Source organism: Brassica oleracea, chromosome C1, assembly GCF_000695525.1.
Source record: "Brassica oleracea var. oleracea cultivar TO1000 chromosome C1, BOL, whole genome shotgun sequence".
In the NCBI taxonomy this organism is placed as follows: Eukaryota; Viridiplantae; Streptophyta; class Magnoliopsida; order Brassicales; family Brassicaceae; genus Brassica; species Brassica oleracea.
In genome coordinates this window covers 40,783,925-40,804,337 of record NC_027748.1, presented here as the reverse complement: position 1 = coordinate 40,804,337, position 20,413 = coordinate 40,783,925, and the positions used below count along the sequence as shown (strand labels likewise).

Sequence of the window (20,413 nt, the reverse complement as noted above, 5' to 3'; positions counted from 1 at the left end):
GTAAACGAGCAATTGTAATTGGAAACAGGATCAAGTTCTTCAAGCAAATACAACTCTCCTTTAGTGATTCCTTTTCCAATCAAGTGGCTGCTCTCAATATCCTGAAACTTTACATCATTAGGACTGAATATAACATTGCAATTCAAATCAGTTGTGCATTTCTTAACAGATAGCAAGTTAGATGTAAATTCAGGCATGTAGAAAGCTCTAGTGTTCTTATCAAACAACTTCAAATTTCCAATTCCTCTAATAGGGATCTTGTCCCCATTTGCAATCATAACATGTCCACTAGTTGGTTCTATATCCTTAATCAGATTTGTATCACTAATCATGTGATGGGATGCACCAGAATCAACAATTAATGGCTTAGTTATACTGCTAGCATTATGACAAAGGTTCAAAGGTGATCTAAATGCATTTAGTTCATGATTCATCCTAGCATTTCTAGCTAAGGTGTACTCATTGTTGAGATGAGGTGATGAGGAGTGGATACATTGATAGAGGAAGAGTATTGGGGTGGTCAGTAAGTTTGGGATTTACCACAGTAACTTTAAAGTTACTGTGGTAACTAAGTGAAAGGAAGAGAAGTTACCAGGATGGGTTAAATTGGAGTCTAACTGATGTTAATCCTCTCTTATCTTAAGAAGGACGTGGGAAGAGGATAAGGAAGGGATAAGGGCTTACTTTGACAGCCTGTATGATGCTGGAAAGGAGAGGATGCTTTTTACTAGTGCAAGCATGTGAGAAAGCACAGCCAAGTAATTCAAAAGGAGTTCCAGCCTGTCCATTGACTCCACATGCTTATACATTTCGAAAACCCTTGTTGCTCTCTCTATTAATACTTGTAAACCTCATCAGATATTAATTAATGGAGTTTTTGAGTCTCTCTCTCTCTATTCTTTAAAATCTCTTAATCTCTTTAATATCTTGATCTGATTATCTCTGATTGTTTGAATCATACTCTTAAAATACAAAAGTGTTTAGATTCATCATCAGTTCATGATCAAGATGGAGCTGAATCTGATCAGTCTAGTGGAGATCAGTATGATGGTGATCAAGGACATGAAGAAGCAGTGGTAGAAGAGCAGATTCAACCATTAAGGAGGAGTACTAGAGTGAGAAAACCATCCAAGTGGGTCGACACCAGAGTATACTTCAATAGTAATGCAGTGGCTCATCCTATCCAAGCAACCTGCTCCTTTGCAAGCTATCCTCAAGAGCTTATAGCTTTCATCACCAGCCTGGATCAAGAATATGTTCCAAAGACTTATGAAGAAGCTACGAAGGATGATGAGTGGAGAGAGTCTGTTGGAGATGAAGTTGGAGCCATGATAAAAAATGATACTTGGTATGAAACTGAGCTTCCCAAAGGGAAGAAAGCAGTCACCAGTCGCCGACTCTTCACCATCAAGTACTTGGCAAATGGAAAGCCAGAAAGGAGAAAGACAAAGCTAGTTGCAAGAGGATACACTCAAGTTTATGGAGAAGACTATCTGGATACTTTTGCACCAGTAGCTAAGCTCCACACCATAAAGATTGTTCTCTCCTTGACTGTGAACTTGGAATGAGATTTATGGCAGATGGATGTCAAGAATGCTTTTCTACAAGGAGAGCTAGAGGATGAGGTTTACATGAGACCACCACCTGGTATGGAAGACATGGTCAAGCTAGGAAATGTCCTAAGATTAAAGAAGGCCATCTATAGTTTAAAACAATCACCAAGAGCCTGGTATCACAAGCTGAGTACAACTCTCAATGGAAGAGGGTTTGTAAAATCAGAAGCTGATCATACTCTCTTCACCCTCACAAGCAAGCAAGAAATTATGGTGATTATGATCAATGTGTCATCATCACAGGAAGCAACAATGAAGGTATCATCTCTACTAAAGCTTTTCTTAAATCTAGCTTTGATATTAAAGATTTGGGTGAGCTAAAGTACTTTCTATGGATAGAAATATGCCGCTCTAAAGAGGGACTTTTCTTATCTCAAAGAAAGTACACACTTTATCTTTTAAATGAGGCAGGAAAGCTTGGAGTAAGAGTAGCTAAGACACCACTTGAAGAGGGTTACAAAGTCTTGCATGAGGGGGAGATTGAGGACACTCCTTTTGGCGATTTTAAGCTCTATAGAAGAATGGTTGGGAAGCTGATCTATCTCACCATTACAAGACCAGACATCTGCTTTGCTGTGAGTCAAGTCAGCCAGTATATGCAAGCACCAAAGGTTCACCATTGGAATATGGTGGAGATGATCATGAGATATCTAAGGGAAGCTTCTGGTCAAGGTGTTTGGATGGGTTGCAACAAGAGCACTGAAATTGTGCGATATTGTGATGCAGATTGAGCTGGAGATAGAGTGGATATGAGGTCTACTACTGGTTATTGCATCTTCATAGGAGGCAATCTGGTTACTTGGAAGAGCAAGAAGCAGAAGGTGGTATCATGTTCAAGTGCTGAGGCAGAATATAGAGCAATGAGGAAGCTGACCAATGAGCTCATTTGGATCAGAAACTTGCTAAGGGACTTGGGCATAGAGACAACAACACCAATTACAATGCACTGTGATAACCAAGCAGTCATTCATATAGCTTCAAACTTAGTGTTTCATGAGAGGACAAAGCATATTGAAGTGGATTGTCACAAAGTTAGACAAGCTGTGGAGCAGAAGATCATTCTACCTTGCTACACTAGAAGTGAAGACCAGCTAGCTGATATCTTCACTAAAGGAGCAAGCACCAAAGTATGTGAGTTCATCCATCCAAGATTGAGACTCATAGACTTGCCTAGATCACGATCCTCTTAAGCCATGAAGCATCTACTATTTTTCCTCTTGTGTGTTTTTGTCCCATTGGGTTTTTCGCACAAGAGTTTTTAATGAGAGATGTCTTCATGGGTTCCAAGCTCAACCATACCTTATGATTAAGCTTAAGGGGAAGTATTAACATAAATATAGAACCAAACTTGAGAACCAGACTTGAAAAACAGTCTTACAAGTTCAAACTCGTCCAAGATGTGTTCAAAGGTCAACCAGACCGTTGACAAGATCAAAGACAAGTTAGAGTTCTAAATTAGTTAAAGTCACATGATCTATTTAGAGGAGAGAGGAAGAAATAGCTATTGAGGTGCTGTTCCTTTCATCTCATCTTAGAGTACCATTCTTTATTATTTCTCTCTTTGTTTCTATCTCATCTCAAGGTCATTAAGTATTGTAACATTGTGAACTAAATGAATCAAGGAAATAAATCCTTCTTTACTCTATCTCTTTTACTCTTGATTTACTCTCTCTCTCTCTCCATCTCTCTCCATCTCTCTCTCTCTCTTGTTCTTCATTTACTTTCACCCTCAAACATTCCTTTTTGTCGGAACGCCTACCAGACACTCCTTTACCACTAAGCCAACATCCGAAGATTACAGTAAACCGAGATAGCTACATGATTTTTGTATCATGAGTTTTCTGATTTTTTGGTTGGATCATGGAACATTGTTTCACGAGAAGATACCTTAATAAAACCGGTTTGTCACCACCCTTCACGAGGAACCAGTGAGAGCTACGTACCCTCTTGAACGAAATTTAAGTCTCTAGGTTGGTGGGGCTACCACAAAACCTTTGTCCATCACAGAGACTGAAGTTTTTATAAGGTCCTTCACTGAATTACTCATTAGAATCCTTTGAATCACATACCTCCAGTGTGACAAGGTTCTTCACTGAATTATTGATTAGTACCTTTTCCAATTAATTTTTTTTTTTTTTAAAGTCTAGCAATAACTTAAAAGCGTCGAAAATAAAGGAGTAAACAAATCATTAAGCCCTGCTTTTCTTGTTTCTTCTGTGACGAACCCATCCATTGAGGAGTGATTTTATTTTATGAATACGAATTATGATTAATGATTTTTAATTTAATTAATTTTTATAATTCGTGGCTTTTCTAATGACCATTGGCATTTGGCACCTCTCTCTCTCTCTCTCTCTCTCGGACTCCCTCTCTTGTGCCATATATAAACTGCCGGCTCTCTCTCTCCTTCTCCTTCTTCCTCAAATCTCTCCAGATTTTTCTCCGTTTAATTTTAGCAACCTTTTTTTTTTAACTTGCTTGTTTTTCGTTTCGCCATTGACCAAGTTACTCGAAGAAAAGGTATGCCTCGATCATCTTTTCCCGGTTAATTTCGCAATTTGGATCCGATTGTTTCGCATCAGAAATAATCAAAGTGTTTTTTCTTCAGGAAAGTGAAAATTTAGGGATTTTCTGGGCGATTATTGTTATATTATGTATATGATTATCATCAGGTGAGATTACAATTGAGTCTGAATCGTTTTGGAAGTGGCCACTGATCATGATTTTGTTTCCTCCTTTTTGCAGTTTGTGATGTTGTTGCTGCTGTGGTTAAGATTCTGAAGTGTGATGAAGCCTTTGTGTATTATAATATTCTGTTAATCAAATTTCAAAAAAAAAAAAAAATTAGGGTTGGTTGAAGTGTGAGGATGACTGATGTTGATCCTTTGCATCAAAAACCTGAATCTATGGATGGTTATGAGGATTTCATGGACGAAGATTGCATCTCATTTGAGTCTTGCAGCACAATTCACAACCCTGACAATGACCCCCATGATCAAGAAGATGAACAACCTCTTAGGAGGAGGAGAAGGTCTGACCACCTCCATCATCAAGGGGGTGGTGATGATATAGCCGAGTCCTCCGCCGCCAGGCAGTCCAGGATTCTAAGCTGCTGGGCTGCCAGGCAGGCTCAGGAGATGATCACAACCATCGAGAGGAGGAACCGTGAGTCTGAGCTCATCGCCATCGCTGGCTTGCACGCCGTCTCCACGCTAGACTCGTCTTTCCTTAGGGAGGAGACGCAGTCTCCCACCTCTACCGGGCGGGCGCCTGAGAGGCCGAGGACTCAGGCGTCTGGGATTTTGCAGATGTGGAGAGAGTTGGAGGATGAGCATGTTTTGAACAGGGCGCGCGAGAGGATGAGGCTGAGGGTGAGGAGTGCTGACGTGGCGGAGAGTCAGGTGGGTGAGACTCTGAGGGGGTCGAGTGAGAGTGAGAATGGTTATGGTTCTTCTAGTAGAGAGCAGTCTCCGGATCTCGGGGATGTTGAGAGTGAGAGGGTGAGGAATATTGTGCGTGGATTGACAACGGATCATTCGTCTAATGTGAGAGAGAGAAGCGATGATAACCGTAGAGGAGAGTGGCTTGGTGATACTGAAAGGGAGAGAGTGAGGATTATCAGGGAGTGGATGCAGATGACAAGTCAGCAGAGAGGAGGAGGAGGAGGAGGGGCTCGTGCGAGTCGAAGAGAAGATCAGCAACGGTCTCTTGGTTCACAAGATGAGAGAGCACAAGTTCAGAGTGAGGAAGGGAGACGGGAGCATACTCGTAGAGACTTGAGGAGGCTGCGAGGAAGGCAGGCGTTAGTTGATTTGCTCATGAGGATTGAACGAGAGCGGCAGAGAGAGCTTCAGGGTTTGTTGGAGCATCGTGCTGTCTCTGATTTTGCTCATCGCAACCGGATTCAGGTTTGTTTCTTTGGACATCATCTTTCTCTTAGTTGTTCAAACATTGATTGCATACTTATAAACAAGCTCTCTAGTTGTTGTTGTGATAAGAACCAAAGTTGTGAGGAGTATAAGACGTATTGTACACTAAGATTAGGCGACTAACACCATATATATTAACTTAATGATGGAACCATAGGTCCTTGTAACTTGATTTTAACTAAATTTTTTCACAGTCGCTTCTTAGAGGAAGGTTCTTGCGGAGTGAGACACCTGCGGAGGAAGTTAGAGCTCCATCAATGGCAGCAAGTGAACTTCGGCAGCTAAGAGAAAGACAGACAGTTTCGGGTTTGCGGTAAAAACTTGTGTCCTTTCCCCTTGAATGGTTGAACATTTACTTAGACTTGTCACATAGTCGTGTGATGTGTGGATGTGTTATATACTTTCATCTTATTTACCTTACTCTACTCAATGAAGATATTGACTGTCACAGGGAAGGAGCTCGTGACAGGCCAGAAAGCAACACTAATGTCGATAACATCAGTACCTCCAGGAATAACCGAATAATAGCTAATACTTCTGAGGGTTCTCAGCCGCTAAATGAGAGTTTAAATTCTTCTACCCCTCTCTTACCTAACGATTTGGGCACCTCGGGAAGTAATGCAACAAATTCAGATAGAAACTGGGAAGAAGATACCAATCAAGAAAGGGTTTGGCCTGAAGTTTTCACAACAGGCGAGAGGCGAGATTTGCTGCAAGCAACGTTAAGCCAGTTCAGCGAAAGGGATAACGGGCCTGAAAACTCAGTTGGTAATCTGCACCACGAGGGAACTGGAAACTCAAATGAAACTGTTATAGCAGAAGGTCAGAGTGTATGGCCTGCAGATAACTCTAGACAATCTGATGGGAATCAGCCTGAGGCACGGTTTGGAGTCCCAAGGGCTCGCCGTGCAGTCCCAATGAGGAGACTAAACAGGCTCCATCTACCTGATGACGATAACGTTAACAACAGCATTGAACTCCGGGAGCTACTAAGCAGGTATTCGTTTTCACTTTCTTCCTGGCATATATTTTCTTGCCTAATGAATTATATGCAATATTGTAGGAGAAGTGTTTCTAACCTTCTACGTAGTGGTTTCCGTGAGAATCTGGATCAACTGATACAGTCATATGTTGAGAGGAGAGGAGGAGGACTTGCTCACATTGACTGGGATTTTCAACCAGAAACATTGGATTCTCAAGAACATCGTAGAGAGCAACAAGGGTTTCTACAGGACGAGGATCAGCTTGATGGAATCAATCAATCACAGACGCTGCCAAATCCACCAATGCCTCCACCACAGCCAATATGGCATCACACTAGCTACGCTCGTTCTTTGCATAGATCTGAATTTGTAAGCCTAGATTGGTTTCAGGCTTTTTGTTTGTTTGTTTGTTTGTTTGTTTGTTTCTTCTCTCTTATCAGCTTTTTTTGTTTCTGGTGAATAGGAATGGGAGATAATGAACGACTTGAGAGGAGACATGGCGAGACTTCAGCAAGGAATGAGCCATATGCAGAGGACTTTAGAAACATGTATGGATATGCAGTCTGAGCTGCAGCGTTTGGTTAGACAAGAGGTCTCTGCAGCTTTAAACCAATCTCCGAGTGACAAAGGTTTTTTTCTCTCTACTTTCTATCAAAATTTCATCTCTAGTCTGCATCTGTAACTATCCGTTAATTATATGTATGATGCTATCAGGTCTTGGGCCAGGAACATCCGAAGATGGGTCAAGATGGGCTCATGTAAGGAACGGGACTTGCTGTGTCTGCTGCGATGCCGACATAGATGCCCTCTTGTACAGGTAAAATTATTTGCTTAAACCCGGTTTGTTTGTGTGGTTTACTGAACCAAAATATCTTTGTGAATCTGTAGATGTGGGCACATGTGCACTTGCTCAAAGTGCGGCTACGAGCTGGTCCGAACCGGAGGGAAATGCCCATTGTGTAGAGCGCCAATCCTTGAGGTTATACGAGCCTATTCTATCGCATAACCTCTGTGAGATTGGAGAACAAGAGAGTGGGATTTTTATTGATGTCTGAGCAAGAACAGGTTTGGAATCTTTTATATTGTTCTAGAAACCTTCATTACTTTTGAATCTTCGTTTTTTGTTAAAATCATGTTCGTCTCTAAGTTCTTGAAGCATTGTCTCTGCAGGTTGTTTCAGCCATGTAAACTCTCTGAAAGGGATCAAACCAGGAGCAGACACATATTTATTCTGACATCGATTGTTTTTTTTTCAGTTGTTGAGTGTCATCATGTACCTCTGTGTTTAAAGAAAGAACATAACTAATTGAGTGATATTTCACAAAAATGATGGGATGAAATAATCATATTTGTGCATACAGATACACCATTTGATAAATATAACTAATATTGTATGTTACTGCACATTTCATTTTAGTTAATTACATATTTATGGATACTTGGTTCATTGATCTGTATAGAGAGATGTTTTTTCGTATGTTATAAGCCATTAACTTGCAATCTTCTTCCTCAATTAAAATCATGAGCTACTCTCTTACAATTTGTTAAATTTTTGCTTGATCCCCATATATAGACCATGTCAAGCCAAGATGTTGTATGATAAAACCGATCAAACCGGTTACATTTGTCGGTTTGACTTTTAGCCCTATCTTCTTTCTCACAAAAACAATTTCAAGAGAAACAACGGTACCATCTACCATGTATCTCCTCTCATGATATCTCAAAATCCTTATTCAAAAACAATGAACTGTAGAAAGTCAAAGTATGAAGTATACTACATACACAGATATGTATGATCATATAATGATATAATACCCAAATGATATTTAGGGTTTTTGTGAGTCTTCTTGTTTCATCTCGGCCTTAATGGCTAAAGCCAAGTGATCATAAGCTTGGGACCAAGCTCCTTCAACTTCTTCATTGTATTTCTCCCCCAACCCTTCTTTCAGTGTCCTCACCAAAGCCTCTTTCACCACCTGAATACAGACACTCGCATTTATTTAGTTTCTTTTAATTGAAAATTTAATAAAAAATAATGTTAACATAAAATACCTCAAAGTGAGGATCAAGAACACCGCTCTTGAGATGAACAGAGCCCAAGTATTGGAGGGTTGTGTCAGCCACCACTACTGTTCCTTTCTCCCTCAGCTGTATTGCTGTTTCACATGTCTACACCCACAAAAAAATACATTTAAAGCCCATAAAATTGATAATTTCATGGGTAAAATTAGGGTTTTTCTAAACATATCTTTAGTAGATCTGTCGAAACTAAACCACTGGCTTATTATCCTACTTATTCCTACGTTACCAACTAAATATAAGTCAAACCTGAAATCACCGAACCCTTGGATTCTTCAGTAATATTTATTGGATGTATGTTTGTGACGACAAAATAGAAGGAAGAGTACGTATGTTTGTTTGTTTGTTTTTTTGTCGTCTAGAATTTTATTAATGGGTCGAAAGCCCAAAACAAACCAAGTTCGAGACAGCAACAATCGCACAAAGACAAACCGATCACTTGCAAAACCAAACTTGGGCCTAAAGCCCACAAAAGAATCCATTACCAACACGGGACAGTCAACCGTGTCGTAATCGAACCCTCCGGAGCTATCACGACGATTCTACGGATCAACGTCGACGGCATAGACTAACCGGATACTCTTTGTTCCACCAGAACAATATACTCAAAGCTCGAGCCAATGAGCCAAACACACTGAAGGATCTACGAGACCGACAAAACTAACAACCGCCTACAATCATTCGTAATCCTCCTAGATACTTTCAAACGCCACATACAACCGAGTGGAGGAGAAAGTCCTCTGAGACTTAGAAAGAGAGGCAAGAAGAACAACTGAAGCGCTCTGGATCGTAGATCTACCTGAGAAAAAACCGGCGATAGAGATGCTAGAGAAGCCATCCCCTCCCGGAGACAAAAGCCAGCAAAGACGATGCTAAAAGAGCCATCGCTTTCCAGAGACAGAGCCGGACGACCACCGAAGAAGAAGGCGCGTCACCGGAGACTTAAACGATCGAATCACCGATCCGATTCACAAAAGAACTTAAAAAAAAACACAAGACGAAATTAAACAAGATTTAGCTCAAACTAAAGAGGAGGAGCAGATCCTCCCTCACGTATCGGTGGTGAGAAGCACGGCCAACCACGGAGGAAGATCGGTGGCTATGGAGTTTTTCTTCTTCTCCTCGTTTTGATGAAAGAGAAAAGCCGGAATGGTACGTTATGAGTACGTATGTTTGTTTTAAGTGGATTTTACGAATGAGCCAATATATTCTAATTGTTCTTTACTAAGACGATTCAATAATATCATCTCCAAGAAGAAGACAAAGCCAACTAGCCAAGTTCAAACAAGATAGACCGCTATCGTGTGCACATGTCTACGCGAATATAAAATGTATAATATAAATGGACGAGTCAATAAAGATACTTAATTAGCTGTCATAATGGACCATTTTTATTCTTCTACAATGTTTAACTAAGATTATGAGACGATTCTATGCAAGTCATACACACACACATATATGCATAAATAAATAAAAAACAGAATATTAAACAAAAAGGGCAAGTAAATACCATCTTGAAGACTTTAACAGCATGAGCTTTGAGTTTGGGATTGTTATGAGGGACTTCATCTGTGTCTCTTAGGAAAGAGAACATGTCCTTCGCTGCTGGTGCTATCTCCAGTATCCTATTTATACATTTTTGTATTGTTTACAACCTCACATATATAAACAAAATACATAGATAAGTACGCTTTGTAGATATATTTATGTATATATGATTACTGTGAGAAGAAGTGAAGACTGTATTTGGGGATGTCTTGCTTGAGTATCTCCCAAGACTCCTTCACCAAAGCTTCTTGCTTCTCTGTAAACACAATCTCTCCCATCTCTCTCTTCTGAGCTCTCTCTCTCTCTCTCTCTCTCTCTCTCTTTCAACTTTTTTTTTTGTCAACTCTCTCTTTCAACTTGAGACCTGTATAAAATATGCTGCTAAAACTTTCACTATATTCGCTCGAATATTAACTATTTTATCATGGGCCTGATGGCCTTACAAGATCCCAAGAGATATCCGGTCCGATACGCATTGGATCTATACATCTTTATAGAATTCCATCGACAATAAACCAAACCAAACCAAATTGAAGTTGACAAGTTGTTTAAACCAACTGACAAAACCGAAGTGTGTAAAGTTGAATCAAAACAAAGTCGAAGTTAATATTTGTAATTTTGTTTGATTTTTGAAATACTTTTTCTTGCAAGAGAAAGTAAATATATCCATTAATTAGTCACGAAAATGTTGCTCATCTTACATGCGACATGATGATACCGTCATGCCTTTTTGTTTTAATAGTCATGCCTTTTTGTTTTAATATAAGAGACGATATGGTATATACACACTTGACACTTGATCTTCTCCTATCGAATAACAGAATAACTCAATCATGAAGAAGTGAAAAAAGAGTAGCTTATGTTCGAAGACAGTTTACTTGTTGGTTGCGTAGACATGGCTCCTCTTTCATAGCTGCAGGACCATATCATTACCTCTATATTTAATATCCATTCAAATTTATTGGTCTAATAAAATAACGTCCATTAATTGAGTTTGTCTCAGGACCATATAATTACTCTACATTTAATTTTGTTGGTCTGGTGAGTAATCTTCTTCTTTCTGTACCCCAGTAAAAGTGAAAACAATCTAGATTTTCACTACATATTAACATATGGCATATGCATAATTCCCGGTCACCAAACGAATTAGCTGGGATTCATTTCAATAATCTTTTCCAAGTACAATGTGATGGTTTTGGAGATTGTAAAGAATTAACGGATGAGTATCAACTTCGGACTCTGAAATATTTAGAATAATTTCTTATAAGTACTATACTTTACAAAAATGAATGGCATAGTATCTACAGATCCCAAAGTTGCGTCTACCGGCCGGTCAAATAGTCAGAAGCAAGCATGACTTTCTGATCAAAATATAGTTTAGATATATACTGCGTTAAAAGTTCATTTGCATACTTTATTTGCTAAGCTATACTAAAATATAGTTTAGATATTAGCATAAATCAAGGCTTCATTTTCTCTGCGTTGTTGCTTTCACAAAGTAAGACACGCAACAGATACATCTTCTACCAAATTAGCACCTAATACTTGTAAACGTCATTAGCATTTTTGATAATCTAATAACTGCTATATATAATATTTATTAGAAATTTCTTTCAACTAATGAAAGTGACTGAATGAAATTTTTGATAGACGATTATAACTAAACTTTAATTATATATACATATTTTTGAAAATTTTGACATAGCTTACCAAAGATATATATATAAATCTGCATGAAAATAAAAAAAATGGCGTCTAAGGCATTAATATATATATGAAACTATAGCAGAGTATGAACTTTCTTTCATTTAATTTTCTTGATTGAGTTGCATAAATGCAATGATTTCATATATATTTAAACGAACATGTTACCACCACCTAGCAATGCTTACTGGTAAGATTTAATGTGCCTGCAGGCTGCAGATATGATGTTTTGGTTCATAACTCTTGGTTATAAACTCGTTTGTTAGTTGTAGAAGTCGATTTTTTTACTGATTTGAACATATTGCGAATTTACTATTTTCACCAACGACGCTGGAAGATAATAAGTCGATCATGTCTGCTATAAATGGTATAAATATCCCAATTATTATTAGAAAACTTGGCAATTGGAATTAAATTTCATTTATACGGAATTTACAACAACGACACCTCCATACGAAATTAATAGAGAAAATTAATATGCGGTTGCAGAAAATTATCCGTCCATTTTATAAATATAAAATAAATAAGAAATAATAATCTTTTAATTTATATATGAGTTCACAATATTTCCAGTAAAACTGTAAAAATGTAAATTCTTGAACTAAGGCTCATCTTCGGACACAAGAAGGATAACTTCTCCTTCGTTTCGCTGTGGTCGACGTGTCACTATAAACGGAGGTGAAGAAACGGTCTATCTCTTCCCTATTCATGATAACCTCACAAGTCGACACTAAGAGCTTCCTCTTACACGATCTGATCATCAGAGCCGCCGTAGCAGATGGTTTTGACGGCTGTGGACGAGGTTTTCGTGGCGGGGGAGGTGGAGAATCTAGGACGGGAGGAATCTTGTGTTCTTGAGATGTGGGTGTGCTGCAACTAAAGCCATCTTCTTCATCGCCTTCGTTAATGTTTCTTGTGGTTTTGGATTGGATCTTGATGGTTGCTGGGAAGTTGAATTTGGACAGATCTTGTAATAAATCAAGATCCATATCTGAAGTATGTTCTTGTTTGCTGTGGAAGTTTTTTTTTTGTGGATGTAGAAAACTTTTTTTTTTGGTAAAATGGATGTAGAAAACTTGTTGGGGAAGTGAGGTTGAGAGGGGGTTGTTATATGTGTTTGTGTCTTTACATACACACACACATATATATATATATATATATACACATAAAATTAGAATGTCGCATTTGGAAACGAGAGTTACCTTTTGACATGATTGAGAGAAAAATAAAATGAAGATAAGCAATGTAAATATATAAGAAGGAGAATGGACGTAAATTTCTGAATTTAGTAAAACAAAGTATTACTAAGGAAGGGATGATAAATTCACTTGTATAGTTGTATTTGTATGTATGTACAACTAGAGCACACGTGGTTCGCCATTTTGATAGAGTTTACCTAGTTTTCTGAATAATGTTTTTTTTTTATTTCAATGAGTTTTTAATGGAATAATTAATAATATTCTATTCGGTAAATAGCGAGGCATCTTAAACTCTTATAAGAAATGTTTAAATACTCTTTAGTATCTATAATTTTATCAATAAAATGCAGCTAATTTAATGATTGCCATGGTAAATTAATATTGAGGAAACGTTGTTTAACCAAAAGTAATTTCGAAAAATGATCTACTAAAATGTTTTTTGGTAGCATGTTTTACAGTGTTAAAACCGGTCAAGAATTGTTTTGGGGTTTTGAAGTAAAATTAATGTCGGACAAATCCACATGAATATAATGAAAAGATGCAAGACTCCAACCAGAAGTGGTATAGAGAGCGTAGATAAACATCGCTCATACACTGTTAATTTAGACGACCGTAGTTCAGATCACGCTGAACACATTAGCGATCATCAGGTGAATAAAACGGTATCTAATGTTACAGTGTTTTTTTACCTTTTCAGGATGGTTCAGGAATATAAACACCACCGTCACACAAGGGTAGCATCCCCATGCATAAATTTATATGGAAATAAGAATTTATGGGCAGAGACGGTCGAGACGTTAGAGCATCGTTATCCCTAAAAACCCATAAGGGTTTCTTAAATTTTTTTTTTGGATCTGATTTTTAGAAAAAAAATTAAAAAGTGAACCAATCGCGAGTCGACACGTGTCGGTGGAACCCGTGAATAGTTGAAAAAACTCACGTTTCTTTGATAACTTTTGGAATCGTTTATTCACATTTTTGTGGGACCCAGACCACTAAAAACTCTATTGTTACCTGCCATAAAGGTGACCTTACAATTCAGGTTTTGTTTTGTTCAGCTTTAAATTATCCATCAAAACTCATCCCTTTTTTTTTTGTCTAAAAACTCATCACTTGGTTAGACAATAATTTGTTTTATTCTAAATATGAAATGTTTTTAATTAAAATGTCTAAGATTTTTAGTACAACATGCATTAGAGCACTCTCAACGCAAATACCCCCAATTTGGGTTTCCTATTTTTTTTATTTTTTTATTTTTTTTGCTGATTTTAAAAAAAAATTAAAAATGAACCAATCGCGGACCGCCACGTGTCAGTGAAACCTGCGAAACAGTGCAAAAGACGTCCCTTATTCCGCGACAGAAGACACGGTCTCCCCCTTTTGGTGGGGCCCACACCACCTTTTTCCCTAAAAACCCACTTTGCATCACCCGTTAATGACTATAAATTTTGCTGTAATGTAAATGTTTTGAATACTAATAATTAAAACCTTAAAAATGCTGGGAGACTAAAGTTTTCGTAAATAAACAAAAGACAAACTAAACTGTGAGCTTGGAAGCGCAGTAAAGATCAGAATGAATTAAAGGGCCACAACAAATGAAACAAACGCAAATGGTGTCTTGTACCATCGGTCTCCTATCTAAAGACGTGTGGGCTAATGGTCTCAGCAATAACATTAAAGTATATATACAGAAACTTTCACTTGATAAGAAAAAAAACTATGTCGTTCAAAAAGAAACTATATATAAACCATCAAAATAATAGTAATACCATTATAGGTAAAGTAAAGTACATACACAGTAAATATAAATCCAGATCAACGTCTTATCAAAGATCTCAAACATAAAGTTTGGTTATAAATACATGTGTCTCGTACCTACTACGACCTAAAAGAACATGGCATGTGTTTGGGTTTAAACACTAGTTCATGCATCATAATATATTATGTAAACAATTTATTGGAATCAGTTTTGTGTTTTGTGTTTTTTTTTTGATTAATCAGCAGGTTATTCGGCGGCCGTGACCAACTGACTAATCATCCTGAACCCAGAACCAGCTTGCGTATGTACCCTCAAAAGACCTAAGTCATTCTGTGGTCAGCGCGTATCGAACCCGGATCAGTATTGAGATTTTTTGCTCTTTCAAAACTATTAGGTCAGCGCTGGTTAAACAATTTATTGGAATCAGTTTTTTTTAATTGGAATCAGTTTTGTGTTTTTTCTCCTTAATTGATTAAATATCCATTGTGAGAAGTTGTATAATCTTTATGTGACATTTTTTTTTTTGAAAAAATCTTTATGTGACATTATGATCTCAAGATATACGATGGGCCACCAACGTTTTACACGCCGACTTTAATAATATAGATAATATACCATGCCATATATAATAATTATCAGGCTGTAGTTTGCTACTAGCTAGCTAGTTGTGTACTCTTATGTTCGAAGATAGTTATGATTCAATTCCTATTAGTGGTTGCAGTTTGGTCTATATATTTGTTTCATAAGATATAATAATGAAACTACAGTCTATATATGGTTTGGTACGATTTAGCTTTAGTTTATTATACTTTCATACGTCCTTTTTTGTCATCATTGTGCTATATATTTCGTATTTGAAGTTAGATTTGATCGCGCTGCGTGATGTATTGATATAAATTACAAATGCAGTGTAAATATACGGCAAAGTATGACATATTTTTGGACATGACACGTAACTAGTTCATGTGGTGATGATATAGAGTAGATCTGTGGAAGTGAGTCAGTCAGAATATCCAAAAAAAAAGTACAGAAGTGGAAAGATCCATATGATCGCTCGCAGGAGATCTCGATTTCGTGCCTTTGCTTTATTTATTTATGTTTTTTTTTGTCAACCTTCACTCTTTTTTTTTCATTAATTTTTTGGGTTATTCTTAACTTTTTTGGTGGGGTGGTCTATCGACATTGACACGTTTTCTAGTTTGATTTAGGTACAAAGGGAGGTTTGCACAGAAATATATGTAAATGGAATCAGGATAAGCCGATGTTATCTATGAGGCTACGAAACCATACAATCACAATCAAACAATATGTAGCATTTGTAATCCATCAATTCAATTATACTCGAGGTTGAAGTTTTGGTGGTCCAGCTAGCAACTACAGTTGTTTGTTTGGCCTAACCGAGCCGTCTAAAAATGAACCGGGATATAAAAACAACTGACTTGGAAGTCCGTAAAGTCCTAAAAAATTTAATTGCATAGAAAAAAGAATCTGAATCTACAATGAAATCATAGTTTAATAGACAGCAGATCTTGTTTTAACCCGTTTCAACATATATATTCCTATAAATGGACAAGTACTCATGAACCTGAAGAGGACATAAAATCAGATTAAAGTCCTAGATCTATAGTACTTTGGTTGATCGATTAAAAGTTCTACACTATCAGACCAATATTAAAAGATATATTCATAATATTAACAACTTGAGTTGGAGAAAAATTTCTTAGTACTCTAAATGTATGAAACACTATGGCCCTACATTACAGGGTGAAAGCAAAGAGTATACATCGTAGAAGCAAGAATCACTATTACAGGTGGATTACAAAGAATACAAACCTAATTGATAAGAATGAGTTTTTTTTTTTTTGCCAAAAATCCATATAGTCGAACAAATCCACACAACATAGGATTCTAAAGTTTTTTTTTTCTCGAATGCATTTAAACTTTTAATTATATGTTATACAGAAAATTTGTATGCCAACAAAGAAAAAAGACACGTAATCATGTGTCTTTTCTTTTACTTACGATCATATAAAATGAAAAGGTCTAAGTAATCTTAGATCCGAATGAAAGTAAATAAAATAAAAATGGTTTTTAAATTCGTAATAAATCTTGATAGTAAAATAATTTTGTGGTGTGTGTGAAAAAAAAAAATTGTGGTGTGTGATATTTAGACTAAAGAACTAGGTTCCGAACCCGCCATATTCTTAATTTATACAAAATGTGAGTATATGCCTCATTTATGATAGCAACCATCATTTACTATAACTGTTACCCGGATCGACGACCGACATTGTAAGGCACATGATAATGTGTCAATAAGGCCATGATTATCCCTAAGAAATTCATTGTGGGTTTTTTAGTTAAAAAAAAAAAAGAAAATTAAAGAGCAAATCAATCGCGGACCGCCACGTGTCAGTTGGACCCGCGAACAGTGTAAAAAACTCACTAAGATCGGTTCTTAATTAGTAGTTTTTGTAACCGATCCTTAAGAGTTTTGTAGGGACCCATGCATTAAGAAATCCACTAAAGACCCCGGATAATCATGCTCCGGATGGTAAGCAGTGTGAAACTGTCAATAACACAATCTATTATGATATAAGTATACGAAGAGGGGTGTCACGTGACACCACAAAAATTTTATAAGAAAAATATTTTGGCTTATAATATGTATAGTATATGTAGTTCAGATGGTAAGTTTAGCCCAATGAACCTCCAAATACTCAGGTCTGAATCTCTCTTGATCCCTCTTGACATTATTATTTTTACTTAAACAATATATTGAATCGAATGAAAATTAATGTTGGGTCCGCCCCTGCTTGCGTTGATACTAGATTGCATTTGGAAAGGTTTTGATCCGTAAGAACTATGTTTAGGACCATATTGTATGAATATTTTCTCGAAATTATGTTACTTTTTTTTGGGAAACTCTCAAAATTTATGTTACTAAATTTAGTCAGTATATCCGAATATAAGTGATTCCACATGCATATTGTGATGCCTATGTATCTGATAATGTATAGAGCTAATTTACACGCTGACCAAATCTAACTTATCTACAAACTGTATTTTGTATAGCGAAAGTTAAAAGAAAAACTATATTGTATAGCGATCGATATACTGCATCTATTAGGTATATATATATATATATATATATATATATATATATATATATATGAGTGGTATTTTATGGCATTACTTGCAGTTACGTATTGATATGAATAGAAATAATATAAATGACTAGCTTTTTTTTTTTTTGAAAAAGATAAATGACTAGCATTTACCACCGTTTTAGTATTTTATATGTTGTAGTGTACAAGGTAGACAAAGAAAGCAAGTGAAACGTAACGTGCATGGCCTCGAAATCATGAATTATTCCTGTATTCTTTTTGTTATTTATTCTTATACTAATATACTTAGCTATTTTACAATAACAAATATATAAATAGCATAAAATTCCAAAGACTATAGCAAATGACACCAAAAGTAAAGATAAGGAGGTGGCTCTCCCTTGGATGTTTAGGGAACATATTCAATTGTCTCCCTATCATAGAGATGAACGGATGTATGATTGTATCGATCATACAACTTAAAAATGACATGTATATCTACTCTATTAATTATCTAACCAAGGAAAGTTATCGAAGTAGGTTGTATTATGATACTAGTTGTTACGTGTTATATCATTGCTAGACGAGCTAGGCCGCCCGAGTCCTGGCTTTTTCTTTTTATATAATTTTGGTGTCATTTCAAAAGCTTTCTAGACTTAAGCACTAATCACCAAGATACCGATAGAAATCCGAATTTTTTTGTCATTTAAAACATTTATAAGGGACCAAAGAAAATCGAACCCAAAACGAATGTTCCACCTGGAATCTCTTTATCACTCGGCTAAAACCACTTGGTTATCCGAGTAACATGCGGGTCACAGATTTATTTATTATTATCAAAATCAGATTTGTTACTTTCATAATCTATTCATAGGAACTTCTTAAAACGGTTATGTTAGATTTTGAGGAAAATTAGGAAACGATTATATTTGGATGTAAATTCATTATATTTATGAAAGTATTGATAATACTATATAAGAGCATCTCCAAAAAGACTTTCTATTTTAGAGTTTGCAAAACTCTATATTTGAAATTTCGAGGTTTTCTTTTCCAGAAGCAAAACTTCAAATTTAACTTCAAAATTATTTGTAATTTACATTATGGTATTTATATTTATCATAATTAATATAAATCCATAAAATTTTTGTAAACAATTAGTACATATATAAAAATATTACAGTAATATTAATTAATGAAATATTATACTAAAATATAAAATTATATATAGAAATACATAACTAAATATAAAACTACAAGCAAAATACCATATTAATATATAAAATATTTGGAGTTTTTTTTTGTATATTATATGGATCCGATCCGCAAAGGCCATGATTGAGAATTGTTAAGATTACTTCCGTAATGCTTCATCTTTGATCACACAAATTGTTTTTGGAAAATATTTTAAAGGTTCCATAGCAAATTTAATAGACTATTAGTGTTGTAATATTTAATTTTGTGTATTAATTATGTCTTCATATGTATTTTTAAAAAGTTTTTTAAATTAAATTTTTTGTCATATTCTTGTTGTTAAGTGGATCTCCAATCCACTGCATAATTTACTGCAAAATGGAGTTGAAAATGCTATCATGAACAAACAAAAAAATCAATACTCTATAAATGGAGTAATGTTTTTTTGTTTGTTCATGACTGCATTTTCACTCTATTTGTAGTAAATTATGCAGTTGGGACGAAGATGCTCTAAGTAATTAGTTTAAAAAAATTATAAATTTTATTTTAAAATTTTCATTTAATTTTATGTGTAAAATTTGAATTTATAAAAATAAATTTGAAATAATTACGATATAAAAAAAGTTTTAAAGATTAAATTATAAATGAAAAAATACTTAAGAATCATAAATGTGACGTGTAATTAATTATAAAAATCAAAATGTAAATAAAAAGATGAATCTTCAAATTTGGAGATGTTCTAAATGTAATCAAATTACTGGATTAAGACATGCGTCTTGCGCGAGTTGAATGTTATATATATATATATGTATATATATATATACAATTTTATGTATTATTATTTATTTACATTTTATATTTATATTAAATTAGTGAGTAGTCAGTGACTACACTACAAGAAAACGTGCCCATAACAACGAACATTTACGACGAAAATATTTCGTCGTAAATTTACATGGTGTTTACAACGCAGTTACGAGGAATCCAACTTTCGTCGTAAACGCCATGTAAATTTACGACGAATTGTTTTCGTCATAAAATCCATGTAAGTTTACGACGAATTTACGTGGAATGAGAAATACGTCGTAATCATTACATCGACATTACAACGAAACATGTTACCGTTATATTTAGGTGAAAACGTGTATTCAATGTGCTTTAACTTACCTAATTTCGTCGTAAAGTCGTTGTAAATATTATGTTAAAACGATGTAAATTCCATGTAAAATATTCCTTGTAAATTCGTAGTTATATTTCAACTACCCAACTCGAAAATTTCTCTATATATATGTCATTTCCCA

General features: G+C 35.8%; 3 protein-coding genes across 5 annotated transcripts; 1 reads left to right on the top strand and 2 right to left on the bottom strand.

Annotated features, from left to right (window-relative positions):
- The first annotated feature begins 3,954 nt into the window (after positions 1 to 3,954).
- On the top strand, positions 3,955 to 7,881 carry LOC106296914. 3 transcript variants are annotated; one of them, XM_013734343.1, is made up of 11 exons: positions 3,955 to 4,133; positions 4,222 to 4,285; positions 4,359 to 5,521; positions 5,737 to 5,855; positions 5,994 to 6,539; positions 6,606 to 6,894; positions 6,989 to 7,154; positions 7,240 to 7,342; positions 7,414 to 7,505; positions 7,567 to 7,590; positions 7,706 to 7,881. In XM_013734343.1, the coding sequence occupies exons 3-10, from the start codon at positions 4,481 to 4,483 to the stop codon at positions 7,578 to 7,580; spliced, it is 2,370 nt and encodes a 789-aa protein (XP_013589797.1). In that variant the 5' UTR covers positions 3,955 to 4,133; positions 4,222 to 4,285; positions 4,359 to 4,480; the 3' UTR covers positions 7,581 to 7,590; positions 7,706 to 7,881. The 3 variants fall into 3 exon arrangements, with proteins under 3 accessions (XP_013589797.1, XP_013588930.1, XP_013589333.1); XM_013733476.1 differs by having other exon boundaries at positions 3,956 to 4,133; positions 7,414 to 7,590; positions 7,696 to 7,881; XM_013733879.1 differs by lacking the exon at positions 4,222 to 4,285 and having other exon boundaries at positions 3,956 to 4,133; positions 7,414 to 7,590; positions 7,696 to 7,881.
- Positions 7,882 to 8,194: 313 nt separating this feature from the next.
- On the bottom strand, positions 8,195 to 10,552 carry LOC106322564 (non-symbiotic hemoglobin 2). Its single transcript, XM_013760624.1, has 4 exons — positions 10,327 to 10,552; positions 10,115 to 10,229; positions 8,578 to 8,694; positions 8,195 to 8,501 (listed from the first exon to the last, which is right to left on the bottom strand). Exons 1-4 carry the CDS (start codon positions 10,428 to 10,430, stop codon positions 8,352 to 8,354), a joined length of 486 nt encoding a protein of 161 aa, XP_013616078.1. The 5' UTR covers positions 10,431 to 10,552; the 3' UTR covers positions 8,195 to 8,351.
- Positions 10,553 to 12,387: 1,835 nt separating this feature from the next.
- LOC106292415 (cyclin-dependent protein kinase inhibitor SMR1) lies at positions 12,388 to 12,962 on the bottom strand. The gene has a single exon (XM_013728004.1). It carries the CDS (start codon positions 12,843 to 12,845, stop codon positions 12,465 to 12,467), a length of 381 nt encoding a protein of 126 aa, XP_013583458.1. The 5' UTR covers positions 12,846 to 12,962; the 3' UTR covers positions 12,388 to 12,464.
- Positions 12,963 to 20,413: the final 7,451 nt, after the last annotated feature.